Source organism: Maniola jurtina, chromosome 23, assembly GCF_905333055.1.
Source record: "Maniola jurtina chromosome 23, ilManJurt1.1, whole genome shotgun sequence".
NCBI lineage: Eukaryota > Metazoa > Arthropoda > Insecta > Lepidoptera > Nymphalidae > Maniola > Maniola jurtina.
This window is the reverse complement of record NC_060051.1, coordinates 1,294,628-1,314,184: the sequence shown is the minus strand read 5'-3', so window position 1 is coordinate 1,314,184 and position 19,557 is coordinate 1,294,628. Positions and strand designations below refer to the sequence as shown.

At 37.3% G+C, this 19,557-nt stretch overlaps 1 protein-coding gene across 4 annotated transcripts in view; it reads right to left on the bottom strand.

Moving 5' to 3' along the window:
* Positions 1 to 19,557, bottom strand: part of LOC123877200 (potassium voltage-gated channel protein Shal) — an 85,920-nt gene that overhangs the window by 11,543 nt on the left and 54,820 nt on the right. For all 4 annotated transcript variants that reach the window (XM_045923733.1, XM_045923735.1, XM_045923734.1 and 1 more), the window contains exons 2-3: positions 2,587 to 2,749; positions 1,474 to 1,662 (exon numbers count right to left, since the gene is read on the bottom strand). In XM_045923733.1, the coding sequence (XP_045779689.1) occupies positions 1,474 to 1,662; positions 2,587 to 2,749 (352 nt within the window). The remainder of the gene's footprint in view (positions 1 to 1,473; positions 1,663 to 2,586; positions 2,750 to 19,557) is intronic.

Here is a 19,557-nt window from a genome sequence, read left to right as displayed (position 1 = left end):
TGAATTACTCAGGGAAGAAATAGGCACCTACTAAGAATAAGGTCAATATGTATTAATCTCGGGAGAAGTAGGTACTAAAGCATGCAAGCGAAGTTCGTTGTTCAGTCTACACTGATTATTTTAATAGTTCGGAAATTTTTAGAAGGTGTATAAGAAAAGCAATGAATATTTCTTGAAAGCTGTAAGTTATTAACACCCACCGTTATTGTAAAACACCTTCAATATTTGCATTCCTTTGTCACCAATGATCTAATTTAACGGTGACTTAACGGTGACTTCAATGGATGGATCCACCAACCATTCATAATCTAATAGTACCTATTAATATGATCCATTAGCTTTGAGAGATATCATCCTAAAACTTAATGGTCTAAGTATACCTAAAGGCCAATTGCAACTTGAGGTGGTTAATTGAACGTTAAGATACGTATGACTTAAGTAGTCCATTATTGCACGGGGCGAGTGAGATTGTGTGTTGTGCTATACGCCGTGCAATAATAAAAAGTATCGTATATTTTTTCAAAGCTCGTGTGACCTAACGTATAACTTACCCGTGACTTAAGTAGTCTATTTTTGCTAGGCAAAAAATGTACTGATTAAGTCACGGATAACTCAAGTGCGGGTTTAGGTCACGCATTGCTATAAAGTAAGGTTACCGATTAGAGTTACATTAAGCCACCAAAATACGCTACAAAATGGCTAACTTTTGAATCAACTTGCTTAACTTTAACTATGGATTAACAATTCTGACTTGGAACCCACTTTGTCTTTTGGCGGGCAAATTTAATTTTAACGGTAACCTTACTTTAACCACCTGATTTGCAACTGGTCCTAATAAGATTACTGTTATTTAGAAGTCAAGTTTTGATTAACTAGTAAGACTACCTTTGACTAAAAATCTTTTTGAAAGGTTTGGTCTATAAGCTGAGTGACCAATAGAAAAATTTCTTGCAGAGGTCTGTATGATTATGTAAATGTCAATTCCAGCAAGTTTTATTAGTATGGAAAACTTGCAGAAGTTGACCTTCCTATTGATTCGCTATCTCAATGTCTAACACTGAATAATAGCCTCCGAGTTCAATTGACATTTATTTTTATTCCACTGAAGGTTTTCTATGAAACATTATTTTAATATCACTCAGTAAAGCAGCAATGTAGAACTAAGTTATGTCAAATGAACTCTGTAGCTATCATTCAGTGTTAAACACTGAGGTTTAGATCTATAGAGCGCACTTTGACTTTGCTTAGACTTAAGACACTGTTAAAACGAGACAGCGCTATACTGTTGACATAATACCATCTCGTTTTAACTGAAGCTTAAGTCTGAGCAAAGTCAAAGTACGCTCTATAATTCTCAGCCTGAGTTAGCAAATCTCTCCAAGAGTTACTAGTCATACCTATTAGTTTTATGTAATAAACCATATCTGGTAAAGATCTGAAGCGGATCTCCGGTCAAAACCGCCAATCACCCACCGTAGTACGCTCCAAACATCTCAACAGATGGTGATGCTGCAACTCGAAGATGTCCTCATCCCGCCCAGCATCATCCAGCTCCACGCCGGACTCCTGGGCGGCGAGGCGCGCTTCTGCTGCCTTCTTCTTGGAGACGAAGGCCGCTCCTGATGAGGCTTTGGCGATACGGATGCGTGCGAGTCTCGCTTTCTGGAATGAGAAATTGGTGGTTTAACCACTGGGATAGATGTTTTCTTTATTCAGATACAAGTTAGCCCTTGACTGCAATTTCAGCTGATGGTAAGTGATGATGCAGTCTAAGATGGAAGCGGGCTAACATACCCATAGGTTTGTACCCATACCCCCTTTGGTTTTTACACGGCATCGTACCGGAACGCTAAATCGCTTGGCGGCACAGCTTCGCCGGTAGGGTGGTAACTAGCCGCAGCCGAAGCCGAAATTCTAAACCCTTGCCGGGAATCGAACCCGGAACCTGCCACTAATAAGACCACAGCGCTTACCATTGGGCCAGGGAAGTCTTCAATTTCCTGTTCTCAATGTTGTTGGTAATTTTTCATAATGGTTAATTAAGAACCAAGATTTCCAAATTAATACAACACAGATACTACGTACTGCCTTTTAAATAATTAACTTATGCCCGCGTGAACCACACTTTCAAACCGTTATTTTATCCTTTTAGGAATTGAATTTTCAAAAATCATCAATTTTTTCAGATGTCTATGTCATTATATCTATCTGCGTACCTTTCAGCCTGATCCATCCAGTAGTTTGAGCTGTACGCTATATACTTAAGAGTTTTTTTAAATAAAATAAACTTACATCTAAATTAAAAATAATTGAATTAAATTAAAAACTAAATTAAATCTAAAACCTCATCGAGACCGCCGTAGCGAAGTTTGTACCCAAGATGCTGGCAGCATTACCCCTTTGGATGGCCAAACTAATTCTTTGCCCAAGGTAGCTGCCAGCTCTCGGGTCCTCGGTTGACTTGAAAACCCTTTTCGAAATTTCCTCAAAAAGAGCTCGAGCCCCCGGACCCCACGGGGGCTCGAGATTTATGATTTTGACTTTGATTTTGAATGAAGAAGGTATGTCTCCAAAGATCCAGCTTACCCGTTGCGCCTTCCTCTTGTCCGCCCTCTGGTTCTGATGGTAGATGCGCGAGAAGTTGGACACGATGACAGGGACGGGTAGAGCGATCACCAGCACGCCAGAAAGAGAGCAAACACCGCCGACGATCTTGCCGGCTATCGTGCCCGGGACCATGTCTCCGTAGCTGGAATAGAGAACATGCATATCAATACATTTGTATACAAGCAGGCGTTACTTTGCGGAAGTCCATGATATGACAAGGCACCAAAACCTTAATCCATACTTAATATTATAAATGCGAAAGTGTGTCTGTCTGTCTGCCTGTCTGTCTGTCTGCTACCTTTTCACGGCATAACCGATTCTGACAAAATTTCGTACAGGGTTAGCCACAGAAATCAAAATAAATACATTATATCCCGGGGACGGACATATACTACTTTTTATCCCGGAAAATCAAAGAGTTCCCCCGGATTCCCAAAAACCCATCCGCTTAACCGATTTGTATGAAATTTAGTACCGAGGTAGCTTGCGTCCGTGTAATTAACATAGGCATCTTTAAAAACCTAAATCCACGCGGGCATCCTCCGAGCCGATAAGGTGAACCGTGAACCGTTATTTTGACATGCCAGTTGATCCATAGAGTCAAAATGACGCGTGAGAAGTCATTTTGTATGGACTATATTTGATGTTTCAACAAAATAAAAAGCCGGAAAAACGCCAATCCCAAGAAGTGTATAACAAAAAGAGAAACATATTCCGCCGCTGAACGCAGAGTGCTCTCAACTGGAAGTACCTACTCTTTTGGAATTAGCTCAAAGCATACCCCACTAGGCCAACAATAGGCGAATTGTGCAAATAAAAGCGGTTTTGTGGATACCTACATATTTTTATAGGAAAAACTATAATTCGAACTTCTAAAGCTCATTTTTAGAGTTCCGTACCTGAAAAGGAAAAACGGAACCCTTATAGGATCACTTTGTTGTCTGTCTGTCTGTCTATTCGTCCGTCCGTCGTGTCTGTCAAGAAAACCTATAGGGTACTTCCCGTTGACCTAGAATCATGAAAGGCATATTATAACTCGTAGGTAGGTCTTATAGCACAAGGAATAAATCCGAAAACCGTAAATTTGTGGTTACATCGTAGAAAAAAATTAAAATGTGTTTAAATTTTCAAAGTAAGATAACTAGGTACACCAAATGGGGTACCTATCAAGTGAAGTAACCTGTACATTCTAAAACAGGTTTTTATTATTTATTTTTATGATTAGTTTTAGTTTGAATAGTTTTTGATTAATCGTGCAAAATGTCAAAAAAATACCCGAATACGGAACCCTTGGTGCGCCATCCCGACATTTGTCCAATATGAATAATTTGAATATATGATGTGAGTTGAGTTGAAGAGCCCCAAGTTGGGCTACCATGAAATAAATATTTTTGATTATCTAAAACCAACCAATTTTTCCCAACAATAGGTAGCTGGTAGCCGTATTGAAATAGGAAGTAAAATGTAAACTATGGAGATCAAAGCGTCAATTTTTATTGTTTACATTTTGCATAGTTTCCATTGAACTAGGCAGGATAAAGTTTTAGTTTGTAAAACTGATGAGATATGTAATTTAATAATATGTTAAAATTGTAGAGATTAGGATTCACTTTTTAAGGCAAAAAGAGGGGTGTTATATTAAGTGTGTTTCTGTGTATCTGTGTGTTTGTGTATCTGTCTGTGTTACCGTAGCTCCTAAATGAATGAACCGATTTTGATTTAGTTTTTTTTGTTTGAAAGAAGCCTAGTCTTCGGCGCGTCGTCGTGGGTTCGATCCCAGGCAAGCACCCTTAATTTTTCGAAGTTATAAAATATGTAGTTTAAGCAATTAAATATCGGTTGCTGTTAGGATAAAGGAAAATATCGTGAGGAAACCTGCATGCCTGACTGTTCTCCATAATGTTCTCAAAGATGCGTAAAGTCTGCCAATCCGCACTTAGCCAGCCTGTTGGGCTATGGCAAAACCCTTCTCATACTGAGAGGAAAAACCGTGCTCTGTAGTGAGGCGGTGATGGGTTTAACATGATGATTGTTAGGTTAGAGATCGTTGTCAAAAAGACAATGATTTTCATAATAATTATTGTCGTAATTGGTAACATAAGGTTTTTTTTTATTAAAGTATTTTTAAGTAGGTATAGTATTTTTTCACAAAGTTAAATTATTACTATGGTTTAATTTTGCTAAAACGCGAAACGTTTTGAGTGCACTTCGGCCGTTCGTTGCTAGTCAAGTACACTTGATGATCAAATTGCCGCCGAAATTAAAGCGCAAGCCACACCGCGAGCTAAGCTAACTTAGCTTAACTTAGCTCACATAGCAAACCTTCAAAGTTCAAAGCAAATAGGCATCTTCTAGGTAAGCGTGCTCCAACCTAGACCTCATCATTGCTTTTTAAGCATGATTGTCAAGCGCAATCCTATCTCGCTATAAAGAAAAGTAGCTACAGCATCTTTTTCGAACCAGCGAATCGAGCTAATCTATGCAAGCTAAGCTAAGCGAGCTTGCTTAGCTGATTACGACACACGTAACTTCACGTAAAGTTACGTATTTAAAAATCCCATAAGAACAGATTTTCGGGAATAAAAAGTAACTCTGCGGAATGAAAGCTATCTCTGCATCAAATTTTGTTAAAATCGGTTTAATGGATGGGCTGTGAAAAGCTAGCAGACAGACAGACATACACACTTTCGCATTTATAATATTAGTATGGACTTTACAACGGAAAGATTTTTGGCAAAGTATCGTTAAATACCTACCTAATAAATATATTTTTCCAAAGTGAATTTATGGTTTAATTTTGCTTAAACATGCACTTCGGCCGTTCGTTGCTAGTCAAGTACACTTGATGATCAAATTGCCGCCGAAATTAAAGCGCAAGCCACACCACGAGCTAAACTAACTTAGCTTAAGTTAGCTCACATAGCTTCGGCATCTTTTTCGAACAAGCTAATCGAGCCAATTTCGAGCTAAGCTAAGGGCTAATCAAAGCAAGCTAGCGAGCTAAGCTAAGCGAATTCGCTTATTATGATGCCTGCAACTTCGCGTGAGGTTAAGTTAGGTGAGGAGGAGGTAACCCATAACGACTTGCCTTTAGATTATGTAAAGGATGAAAAAGCGCAGGATTTGACGCGCTTTCGCTTAAGCAAAGCGTGGGGCTGCAATTACTTATTCTATACGACATATTCTTATTGAAAACTAGCCGATGCCCGCGACTTCGCCCGCGTGGATTTAGGTTTTTCGAAATCCCGTGGGAACTCTTTGATTTTCCGGGATAAAAAGTAGCCTATGTGCTAATCCAGGATATTATCTATCTCCATTCCAAATTTCAGCCAAATCCGTCCAGTAGTTTTTGCGTGAAGGAGTAACAAACATACATACACACACACACACACACACACACATACTAACTTTCGCCTTTATAATATTAGTGTGATTGAACATTTGAAAAGCGTAACCGCCGAGAAGAACCAGCTATAAACTCGGTGGTTGCGCTTTTCAAATTAAGGCACGTGGTAAATTATTTGGATGATTCAAAAGCACTAGTAAAAGCTTAATTTAATAGGTTAAACTTTTATTCTAGAAGTTAATTCTTTTCTATACGAAGGGCGAAAATACCAGAGCAACTATGTTTTCGCAACAGTAGGTATCGTCTCTCATTTCATGTGTTTTATTATATATAGCTTTCATCCTAGTAGTTTGGTGTGGATAACGTAGGATTAGTGTAATTCTTCAGCGTGCACGGTAATCTGCACTTATCTTAATCTATTTTCACACTAATCCTTACACCAAAGTAGACCAATGCGATGAGAAAGATCAGTCAGTCAGTCAGCTTTTCCTTTTGTATATTAAGATGAACAGCATTTCTGAACTTAGTAGATTTGATTTCTTAAAAAACCTCGAAAACAAGCGGAAATTAAAATTTCAAATGCAAATACAAATAATTTATTTCCACAAAAGATTAATAACTAAGTACATACAATTAAATTTACATCTTATTAAATACCTACAATTCAACATTCCCACTATCTGAATTCAAGATTTTAGAGAAGTATTTTAAAACTAGCCGATGCCCGCGACTTCGCCCGCGTGGATTTAGGTTTTTTGAAATCCCGTGGGAACTCTTTGATTTTCCAGGATAAAAAGTAGCCTATGTGCTAATCCAGGATATTATCTATCTTCATTCCAAATTTCAGCCAAATCCGTCTAGTAGTTTTTGCGTGAAGGAGTAACAAACATACACACACACACACATACAAACTTTCGCCTTTATAATATTAGTGTGATATAGTGTGATGTATTTGAGTGATTCATTCATAATGTATTATGATCTCTTGCTTGTGCCTTGGCTTTCATATTTTGTGGGGCAACAAATTTTTTTTAGGATTCCGTACCTCAAAAGGAACCCTTATAGGATCACTTCGTTGTCTGTCTGTCTGTCTGTCTGTCTGTCGTATCTGTCAAGAAACCTATAGGGTAGGTACTTCCCGTTTTAACTAGAATCATGAAATTTTGTCTTATAGCACAAGTAAAGGAAAAAATCCGAAAACAGTGATTTTGTGATTTTTTGCTGAAAAATTAAAATGTGTTCATGAACAAATACCTAATAATAATCCTTATTTTCAATTTTCAAAGTATGGTGACTTTACCGAGTGGGGTATCATATGAAAGGGCTTTACCTGTACATTCTAAAACAGATTTTCATTTATTTTTATGCATAATAGTTTTTGATTTATCGTGCAAAATGTCGGGAAAAATTCACGAGTACGGAACTCGCACTTGGCCGGTTTTTTGATCTATAACTTTCAGGTAGTTGGCATGTATCCAACATATCGCTAACTCGGCGTCGAAACGAAATAAACTATACCGAAGCAATATCCTCATTAATTGACTCAACTTTAGTGCCAAAGCACACTAGCGATATGTCGCGACTCATAAAGTTGCTGAAATCTACTCTGTTTTATAAGAAAAACCACTAGGCGTCTTGGAACATACAACATCCAATGTGAAGCTTTGCGATTTAATTTTTATTAGATCCATCAAAGCAAAGCAAACATTTAAGCTTCTGAATTATTATTATTTTTGCCTCAGCTAACTAAAAACTAAGCTAAAACGTAATTATTTTAATAATCGCATTTGTTGAAAGTCGAAAGAATGCCATAAATGGCTGAATTTATTGTTAAACTTAGAAACCACAAACTGAAATGAGACAAAACACGGGCAGCGGTACACGTTGAGTTTGATTGGTTAATGTTCAAATGAGAACCAAACTACGCTTAATTATTTATTTTTAAAACCTTTATTGCACACAATCAAAAGGAAACACAGAGAAGAAAAGAAACCAAAAAAAATTGGTTGTCTGTAAAGTCGGTTTACTGACGATAGTTGAACGTGACAACAAAGGCCGATTGTGCTTCTTTGTCACTCGTTCCGCACTCTCGCTTGCACTTCAAGCCTTACATGGAACGCCTCAGAGCGAGGTAACGCCGCATGAGTCATGTTTTTTCGTGCGTGCAGCCGGCTCTATCGAATTATAAGAGGTTGTCACGTCAAAAATAGTAACAGAACATGACGGACTCCAAAGTTTTTAATTTCAACAAATGATACGAGGGGCGTCATAATATTAGGGCAACCAAAGTATGAACTAATACAATAATTGTAAATCCTATAGTCTCTTTTTAGTGTCGGTTTCCGTTTCATCAAGTTTTAATCAATAACTTATCAAAGCTTCAAAATGCTAACACAGAAAGTTTTCTTCTTCTTCATATTTTGTTTAATGACAAAAAGTCTTTAGTGTGATCTTGCGCTAATGCGAAAGTCATTTCTATCTCTAACTACTTAGAATAAAAACCCAGTCTAACTAATATTACTTCGTGCCAAAAGAGACTATCACAAACATTGTTGTTGTTTTTGTCTATATGTGTCACTGTTTATGAATGCTTGCTTTTTATGAAATTACCTCTTTTGTTTAGTGGTAAGCATATTCGACTGTGGATGACGATGTCCTGGATTCGATTTCCGGGCTGGGCCAAAATAAGTTAGGCATTAGATTTTTCTGTACCTACCTACTAGCCCAGAGTTAGAAAGTTTTAATGTTGGGTGTAAAGTTAGCTTGCATTTTTTTTTAAGTTATAGACTAGCGCTTGGCTACAATCAGAGCTGGTGGTAAGTGATGATGCAGCCTAAGATAGAGCTTGCCTAGAGGATGTCTATTTACTTCTGACTTGAATGGACCCATCCATACTAATATTATAAATGCGAAAGTGTGTCTGTCTGTCTGTCTGCTACGTTTTCACGGACCAACCGCTGAACCGATTTTAATGAAATTTGGTACAGTCTTGGGATACATCCCGGGGAAGGACATAGGCTACTTTTTATCCCGGAAAATCAAAGAGTTGCTACGGGATATAAAAAACCGAAATCCAGGCGGGCGAAGCCGCGGGCATCCTCTAGTATTATAATAATTGGAGGGCAAAACTGATGCCGTAAAGGCGTACCATATCTTAGCGGTTCGAAACCCAAATACGGATATAGGCTTGCTTTAGCCCGAGAAATCAAAGCGATTTTTAAAAACCTAAATCCACGCGGATGAAGTCGTGATTCGTGGACGCAATGATCATTTATTTACCTAGTCTAAATATATAAAAGGAAAGGTTACTGACTGACGGACTGACTGACTGATCTATCAACGCACAGCTCAAACTACTGGATGGATCGGGCTGAAATTGGGAATACAGATAGAGCCATTATACTTCATATAGAGTATAGACATTCGTTAAGAAATAATTTTTGAAAATTGAAGCCCTAAGAGGATAAAATTGGATCACACTTCACACTAATATTATAAAGGAGAAAGTTTGTATGTGTATGTCTGTGTGTGTGTGTATGTTTGTTACTCCTTCACGCAAAATCTCCTGGACGGATTGGGCTGAAATTTAGAATGGAGATAGATTATACCCTGGATTAGCACATAGGCTACTTTTTATCCCGGAAAATCAAATAGTTCCCGCGGGAATTTTAAAAAACCTACATCCACGCGAACGAAGTCGCGGGTATCAGCTAGTTTTAAGATATTTTCGTGAAACTAGAACAAAACAAAAACATCGATCGTACCGTCGTATTTTATATCGTTTAATACCATTTTCCATGTATATTGTGCTAGCATAAAGGCGTCGTATAAATTATGTCGGTTTGTTTGTGCCCGCAAAGTTGTTCCGTCGAATCGTAAACGCGTGCGCAGGTTTGCGATAATAAACATGGCGTCACGTGATTTCCACACTTGCAGAGATACGGGGTTAGCGTCCATAGGCGTTCCATTTTGTCCGTGGCAGATTATGGTATGCACAGACAAGGGGCTAAATGTTCGTGGAGGTCAAAAATAGGTCACTAAACTTCATGGGCCTCATAAGAAAGCACAGAGTCACTCAGCGGGCGATGGAAAGAGCTTAGTCAAACGCAATATAGCTATTAAAAACCGGCCAAGTGCGAGTCAGACTCGCGCACCGAGGGTTCCGTACTCGGGTATTTTTTCCGACATTTGGCACGATAAATCAAAAACTATTATGCATAAAAATCAATAAAAATCAGTTTTGAAATGTACAGGTAAAGCCCTTTCATTAAAAAAACATTAAAATGGTTACCATGAATATAAAAAAAATTTATTAAGAAGTGTTATTTCTTGTGCGATGGTACGGAACCATTCAAGTGCGAGTCCGTATCGCACATGACCAATTTTTTACTATCATTGATCGTATCTAGCTCAATCCGCTTCCATCTTAGATTGCATCATCACTTACCTACCACCAGGTTAGATGGCAGTCAAGGGCTAACTTGTAACTGAATATAAAAAATACTAGAGTGAGCTTTACAACGTGGCTAATTCGGTTGTACACAACTTTAAACTTAACTAAATTCACAGGTCTATATCTAGTGTTATCCTTTTCCGTTGGGAGTATAATGAAAGCGATAGCAATACATTTCGACCTGTCATGTTAGTTTACAGAGTATACAACAGAAGTAGCCGCAATGTAAAATGTTACAGTTTCAGCTTAGTGCATGTTTGAATCATGTATGGCAGCACACCCAAGCTTTGCGTTTGCAACATTGTAATAATTTATAGTGAACTGTTTTGTTGTAACTCCAGAGTTTCGAAAGATTATAGGCACGGTTATAGGATCCTGTCTTCGAACATGCGTGTTGTTAAGGGCCCCCGAGACGATCAATCGCGATTGTCAATGTTTACGTGATTGATGCTCATTGTCAATGCCAAATGATCGTTTACCAAGAGAATTGAAGCAATTGTCAATTGCAATTACGGTATTGAAGAACATTGATAGAAATTTTGATTGATGGCAATAGACGCGCTGTGCATTGACGCTCAATGACAGCAAATGTCAATCACACTAATATTATAAAGGAGAAAGTTTGTATGTGTGTGTGTGTGTGTGTGTGTGTGTGTGTGTGTGTGTGTGTGTGTGTGTGTGTGTGTGTGTGTGTATGTTTGTTACTCCTTCACGCAAAAACTACTGGACGGATTGGGCTGAAATTTAGAATGGAGATAGCTTATACCCTGGATTAGCACATAGGCTACTTTTTATCCCGGAAAATCAAAGAGTTTCCACGGGAATTTTAAAAACCTACATCCACGCGAACGAAGTCGCGGGTATCAGCTAGTCGTTTTTAAAATCATCCGGCTCTGTTTTTAAAGAGTTCTTGGTAAACGTTCATTAGTGAAGCGATATCTTAGTTTTTGGACCGATGTCTACTTTTTTTTCGTTTTTTGTGGGTAGAAACTGCAAGAAAAACTATATCTGCGTTTGAAATCATATTTCGAGCGACTTGACTTTCTTTATTGCAGTTCAGAATCAGACTGAAGCAAACGCAAATGCAACCTTCATTTGGAGCTTCAATCGCTCATCATTTGAAATCTTCAAACACGTGAACATTATCAATTGCAAATGATCGTTTCGGGCATCCTTTAGTGGACATAACAGTGTACCTATGAATCCGAGACATGCAGCTAGATTCCGTAAAACCTGCATCAACCTACGCGGGGGACAATACGCAAAGAAACTTTCAGCTTTTATAAAAGAACGAAGGTCTGGCACGCGCTGGTTCCTTCTCTATAAATCATGTACCTAACCGGAGCAAACTAAACTAGGTTATGATAGCTCATTACGGGTGATGCATCTAGATTCTAGCCACTAAATTATAACGGAGATAAATTTAGGCACAATTCGGGACGGCTATTCAGATCGACATCTGTGACGTCAATCGCTTACGGAGATATAGGTAAGTACTTACCCGACTGAATTTGTTGCGGGCTCTTCTCAGACCTGGGCGCGTTTGGAACCCTCGTAGCTTTAGTTTTAGCTATTATCATCTTACAAATCTAACAATTCTGACCATCAAAAGGAGTACAAGTGACTACCTTGAATAAATAATTTGAGTCTGATTTTGGATAGAACTCGCTGAGTTTTTGAGTTATGCGATTATTTATTTATATACCAATAATTTAAAAGTAGCCGTGATGCCTCAGCATCACGGCTACTTTTAAATCAAGCTCATCTCAATGCATCTCAATGCAGGGTTCCTCGCGATGTTTTCCTTCATTAATTGATATTTAATAGGGTTCCGTACTCGAGTATGTTTTCCAACATTTTGCCTTGCATTTTGGACGATAAAAACGAATATACCTACATAAAAATAAACAAAAATCTGTTTTAGCATGTCCAGGTAAAGTCCTTTCGTATGATACCCCACTTGGTTAATTAATAGTCATCTTATTTTAAAAATTGAAACGCATTTTAATTTTTTTTTAAATGATGTAACCACAAATTCGCGGTTTTTAGATTTATTCCTGTACTTGTGCTATAAGACCTACCTACCTACCAAATCTCATGATTCTAGGTCAATGGGAAGTACCCTATAGGTTTCTTGACAGACACGACGGACGGACGGACAGACAGACAGACAGACAACAGAGTGATCCTATAAGGGTTCCGTTTTTCCTTTTGAGGTACGGAGCCCTAAAAAGTATCATATGTAACTAAAAGTTAGAGGTGCGTGCCCGGAAATGAACCCCATACCTCTGGTTCAGAAGGCAGACGTCTTAACCATTAGGCTATCACCGCTAGTACATACACGCACGCATAGTAGTTTGGTATGTTTGTCAAAAATATGACGGTGGAGTAAGAAGTAGGTATGATATCATCCTAGAATGATTAATGAATAAGTATAATTTTAGTATACTTAACACATTAATTAATATCTAAAGAGCAAATGTTCCATATCCGTTTCCTGTTGTAATTACGTAAAACGCTTTACCGCTCTCATTTGAATACTTTAATTAAATTTTGTATATATGTTCTAGAAACTCAAGTCTGTCTGTACCTTTTCAGATTCCCTTAAAATACCTGCATTTGGAACCTTTAGTTTTAACAGGGCTCTCTCCGTCACTCGTTTCATACAATCGTAGTTCCAATTTCATCATGTATCTGTGTCTGTGGTGTTTTAGATTTTTCTAAAAATATGTAGTTTTAAAATTACAGGGGTTCAAAGATTTGTATGAAAATTTTTAAGACTGCGTAACTTTGAAACCGAATATTTTAACAGAAATCTGGAAAACCACAACAATATCTATGTCATATTAGTTTCTAGAATATGTCTGCAAAATTTCATGGACTTTGGTTGCTTAATATACAAATGAAATTGGAACTACGATTGTATGAAACGAGTGACGGAGAGAGCCCTCTTAAGTTTGCGTAATTAATAATCACTACTAAGTATATATCTTACAAATCTAACAATTCTGATCATCTAAAGGTACACAATGTACCTACGAGTACTTTGAATAAATGATTTTTAGTTTTTGCAATATTTTAGGTATTAAGTAGGTACCATACTTTGAATTTTTCAATCGACAAACTAAATCTCAGGAACTAAATCTTTATTTTCTTTTTAAGTAGGTATAATTTTTCCATTTACAAATACTTTAAATATATAAATTACAAATCAAAAAATTATAAAAATTATCATCAAAACCACTGTAACGAGGCAAGGTGCCCAGAACGCTGGCTAAAATGATAATATGATTTTTTGTAGAGCGCTAGTTTATGGGCTAGAATTCATTATTAAAGAGAATAATTTTAAAAAATCATAATTTTTATTAAATTTTAACATATGTAATTAATTATTTATTAACGTCACACTGTACGATTTTTTTTAATTTTTTAACATAAAAAACATTTTCCCGCAGAAATTACTTACTCTACTTTTACTTAATTTGTTCTGAAAATGTGAGTGATATCAGCAGCATCGGCGGCATCGCAAAAGAGCCGACCACGAATTATCAGCATTTCTTTAAAAGAAATATAACAGCTTTCTTCAAGCTAACTTCTTATACTTAACCTTGAGAATCGTCTCGCTAATTTGGACTCTAATTCAAAGGTCATAAGGGCTGTTTGACTTCAATCTGTCACACACACATTTCGAATGACATTGATTTTCTGTCTGCAATGCGGCCTGAAGCGGGCATTTATGCAACGATATTTCTGACCATCCAAATTAAAGTGGCATAACTCACAATTTTCAAAATTAAGTTCTATGCTTTTTAGGGTTCTGTTTCTTCAGAGAAAAAAAAAGGGAAACAGAAACTTCTCAGACCTGGGCGTGTTTGCATTTTTTTTTAATTAATTATCGCCATTATTTTACAAATTCAACAAATGACAATCAAAAGTGTACAGTGGTACCCAATTTGAATAAGGATTTGACTTTGCACTCTTATAGGATCATTTCGTTGTCTGCCTGTCTGTCGCATCCGTCAAAACCCGTCAAGGGAATCTTAACATATTATAGCCGTTAACTTATGATTCACGGATTGATAGACGGACAGACAGACTGAACAAAACTATGAGGGTTTTAGTTTTACTAGTCGCTACTGTACCCTAAAAATGAAGATTTTGAAAAAAAAATGTAGTATACTGTATAATACTCCATCTAAATTATTAAGAATCATCCAAGTTTGGAAACCAGCGCTGAATAAATGATGAAAGGAAAACCGGTCAAGTGCGACTCGAACTCGCACACGAAGGGTCCCGTACCATGCTACAAAAAATAACACTTTTTTTTAATTTTCATGGCGGTTATATTGAAATTTCTATTATTTGTTGTTATTTCAACTCTACCTATTACGGTTCATGATATACAGCCAGCTGACAGGCGGACAGACAGACGGACGGATTGCAGAGCCTTAGTAATAGCACAGTAATAGGGACCCGTTGGCACCCTTCGTGTACGGAACCCAAAAAAGTAATCAAAGATGCTTTTAGCTGACATCAAACATTCATACAGGTCCATTCGTAATTCGGAGGTTCTTTACTTTTCCGTGATTGGGTAAGTACATTTAACTGCCGGTCTTGGTTATTATCACTAGCTAACATCTTAACATCATCATCTCAGAATAGAATACAAATATTTTTTATTCAAGTAAACTTTAACAAGTAGTTTCGAATCGTCAAATGTGCACTGGTTTGGAATGCCTTTCCTACCGACAATAGAGTCTTGGACTGTACTAATAAAATGATGTGATGTTTTGTATAGCGGTAACTAGTTTATAGGGATGGAATTAAGTTTACTATCTATACTAATAAATAAAATTGGAGTGTCTGTCTGTAATTTCGAAATAACTACCTCATATTAAGCTCATAGAGTTATTTGAACGATACCTTAACTGAATCACACGTTTTTAAAATTTTTGTCTGTCTGTCTGTCTGTCTGTCTGTTTGAAAAGGCTAATCTTTGGAACGGCTGAACCGATTTTGACGGGGTTTTCACAGACAAGTAGAGGATTGACCAGGGTGTAACATAGGCTACTTTTTTAACCGACTTTCAAAAAGGGAGTTGTGTTTTTCTACCTATGTACACCGAAATCTCTGAGATTTCTGAACCGATTTGCGTAATTTTTTTTTTTTTAATCGATAGAGGAACTTTGCGACATTGTTTCATAAAAAATTTAGATTCCAACTCCTCAATCCTGATGCTGCAGGGGATCTGACCAATCCACGCGGGCGAAGCTGCGGGCATCAGCTAGTAGACAATAATTTAAAAAAAGTCGTTTAAGACTTGTGACGTTATTAAACGCTTTCCGTACAGCGTGACGTTAATAATAATTAATTATGCTAAAAAATATTTTTTTTTTTTAAATTATTATCTGTAATAATGAATTCTAGACCCTTAAACTACCGCTATACAAAACATGACATCATTTTAACTACAGTCCAAGACTCTATCCATAGGCTAACCAAAAACAGATGTATTATCCGACTTCACACAACTTGGAGAATATTATGGAGAACACTCAGGCATACAAGTTTCCTCACGATGTTTTCCTTCACCGTTAAAGCTAGTGAGTGGTTTTTGATAATTGTTTGAGTCAGTCGTGTTTTTTCCATTTCTTAATTATTTATTTTTTAGGTTTATGCCACTTCTCTGTTGACGGCCTCATTTAATATGGGGCGGGCGGCATTAATAACTGCTTTTATTGAATTACTTGCTTTCAGCTTTTATTTTCAAGAACACTTTAAATTCGAGCAGCGTGCGGAAATAACAGCTGTTAAACTGTACACGTAACGTGGCCTCACTTTTTATTCATGAGCATTACTTAATAGTATGACAATTAAGTGTTATTTCTTTTTTAGGGTTCCGTAGTAAACAAACCCCCTTACAGCTTGTCCTGTCTTTCTGTCCGTCCACGGCTTAGCTCAGAGACTATTAGTACTAGGAAGCTGTAATTTGGCAAGATATTTATTTAGATATTAGTTTATAGAATATGACTGCAAAATTTCATGGACTTTGGTTGCTTAGTATTCAAATGAAATTGGAACTACGTTTGTATGGAGCGAGTGACGGAGAGACCTCTCTCTGTCTTTCTGTCCGTCCGTCCACGGTTTAGCTCAGAGACATTAGTACTATTGGAAAGCTGTATAATTTGGCATGGATATGCAATGTATATCCAAGTGATTAATATGTATTCTATTATACATATTAATGCTGCAGTAAGTGATTAACAGGGCTCTCTCCGTCACTTACTCCATACAATCGTAGTTCCAATTTCATTTGAATATTAAGCAACCAAAGTCCATGAAATTTTGCAGACATACCTATTCTAGAAACTAATATCTGTGTCTGTGGTGTTTTACATTTTTTTTTAAATATGTAGTTTAAAATTACAGGAGCTCAAAGATTTGTATGTGAATTTTTAAGATCGCGGAACTTTGAAACCGAATATTTTAACGGAAATCTGGAAAACCGCAGGCATAGATATTAGTTTCTAGAATATGTCTGCAAAATTTCATGGACTTTGGTTGCTTAATATTCAAATGAAATTGGAACTACGTTTGTATGGAGCGAGTAACGGAGAGACCCCTCTTAATATGTATGCTATAGGTACACATTAATCACGTGGACAGCGTTAAATAAAGTCTTGAAAACTTTACGGTAAGTATGTTCTCTAAGTACACGTTTTTCTCGTCTTTCAAAAATATTGTGGGTGTGTTCAACTATTTGTCGATTCAAGCATCCATGCGAAAGTGTGTCTGTCTGTCTGTTTGCTAGATTTTCAAGGCCCGTCCGTTAAACCGATTTTGTTGAAATTTGGTACAGAGATAGCTTGTATCCCTGGGAAGGACATAAGATACTTTTGATCCCGGAAAATCAAAGAATTCCCACGGGATTTTGAAAATCTAAATGCACGCGGACGAAGTCGCGCGCATCATCTATTTACTTAATATTACAAATACGAAAGTGTGTCTGTCTGTTTGATAGCTTTCACGTACTTTGGCACAGAGACAGCATGCATCTCGGGGAAGGACAGGATATTTATTATCCCAGAAAATTGAACAGTTCCCTTGGGAGTTCGAAAACCCAAATCCACGCGAATGAAGTCGCGGGCATCGTCTAGCCAAGGCGAAAGTATGTGTGTATGTGTGTATGTATGTATGTTTGTTACTCCTTCACGCAAAAACTACTGAACGGATTGGGCTGAAAAGAGTAGAGCTAGATTATACCCTGGATTAGCACATAGGCTACTTTTCAACCCAGAAAATTAAAGAATTCCCACGGGATTTTTGAAAACCTACATCGACGCGAATGAAGTCGCGGGCATCAGCTATTAGTATATAATAATATAACGCTTATTTGATCGACATGCATGCACTATATCATCGCGTTGCCACTCCAGCTATTTTTAATGTTAACAGCCTTTTTATGACGTTCGGGATCAGCAGCGGCCTTGTCTTGTTTATGGGCAAAGAGATGATGGGCAAGTAGATCACACTAATATTATAAAGGCGAAAGTTTGTATGCGTGTGTGTGTGTGTGTGTGTGTGTGTGTGTGTGTTTGTTTGTTACTCCTTCACGCAAAAACTACTGGACGGATTTGGCTGAAATTTGGAATGGAGATAGATAATATCCTGGATTAGCACATAGGCTACTTTTTATCCCGGAAAATCAAAGAGTTCCCACGGGATTTCAAAAAACCTAAATCCACGCGGGCGAAGTCGCGGGCATCGGCTAGTAGTAGATACTTTATAAAGATAATGGGAACACTTTGATTTTCCGGGATAAAAAGTAGCCTATGTCCGTCCCCGGGATGTCATTTATCTCTGTACCAATCAATCAGCCTGATTGCCTTTCTCATTGCTTTATAAAGATTTTATTTTGATTTATTTATTTGATTACACACGTAATGAAAAGTGAACACTTTACACCAAACTTTGTAGACCAAAGCATAAAGATAACAAGATAAAGTTGAAAACTAAAACCCGACTGCGATCGTCGAAATATTATAGTAATCAAAAACCAAAAACACTAAAAAGTAGAAAATAATTTTTGTTTAGCTACACATGTAATGTACCTAGGTATGAAGTCGAGCGAGCATATTAAAACAAAATTAGAAATCCAAGAGTGAAGCTCGCCCGACTTCATACCTAGGTACATTACATGTGTAGCTAAACAAAAATTATTTTCTACTTTTTAGTGTTTTTGGTTTTTGAAGTCGGTTTTATTTTTCTTTTGAAAATTTTTTATTTCACAATTTTTAGTGGCCCCACTGTACTATAATATGCTATGCCCAGTTAAAACCCTACTGTTTACTAAGCTATTACAGTGATCGCGAGCAATTTGCTCTTATCCATTGAGGAGTTCTGTTCTCCATCTCCGAAGATATTCATCAGATCTTCACCAAATTTATATGGGACCACCTGCACAGTATACCCTTTCAAACAAAAAAAAATTTTCCAAATCGGTCCAGGGGTCTTTGAGTAATCGGGGAACATACATAAAAAAAAAAAAAAAGATCCCGACGAATAGAGAACCTCCTCCTTTTTTGGAAGTCGGTTAAAAATAGTTTTTCTGTCGCTTGGTATATTTTAATGTTGTCGTACATTTATATTTAAAACTCAGAATTTTCTCTTCTTTCACTTGACATCCCACTCGATAAGTAGCAAAAAAAAAAAATCGGAGACCCACGCTTTTTTTGATGTAACATCCGTTAGGTAAATTTTTTTCGTAAGTATATAAAATGTAGCCTATGTCACCCGGACCTTTACGACGAATTAATTGACACCTTATTCATCAAAATCGGCCCAGTAGCTTAGGCGCTACGGCGGAACACACAGAATCTAGATACAAACATACATACATAGTAGACTGCTAAAATCATAACCCTTCCTTTTTTCTTCCTCTTTCGGCTATGCCGCAGTCGGGTAAAAATAGGAATGTTGTCTTCACATCAACGGATTTAAATGGTTTTTAGTGAAGTAATTATCATTAAACCGCATCGCAGTGCGCGCTTAGCATAAGATGAGGCCGTCAACAAAGCAATTTACGTCATAAACGTTAACATGCAATAAATAAAGCTCAAGTGGTTACAGGATACGCGCTGAACGGAGTCGA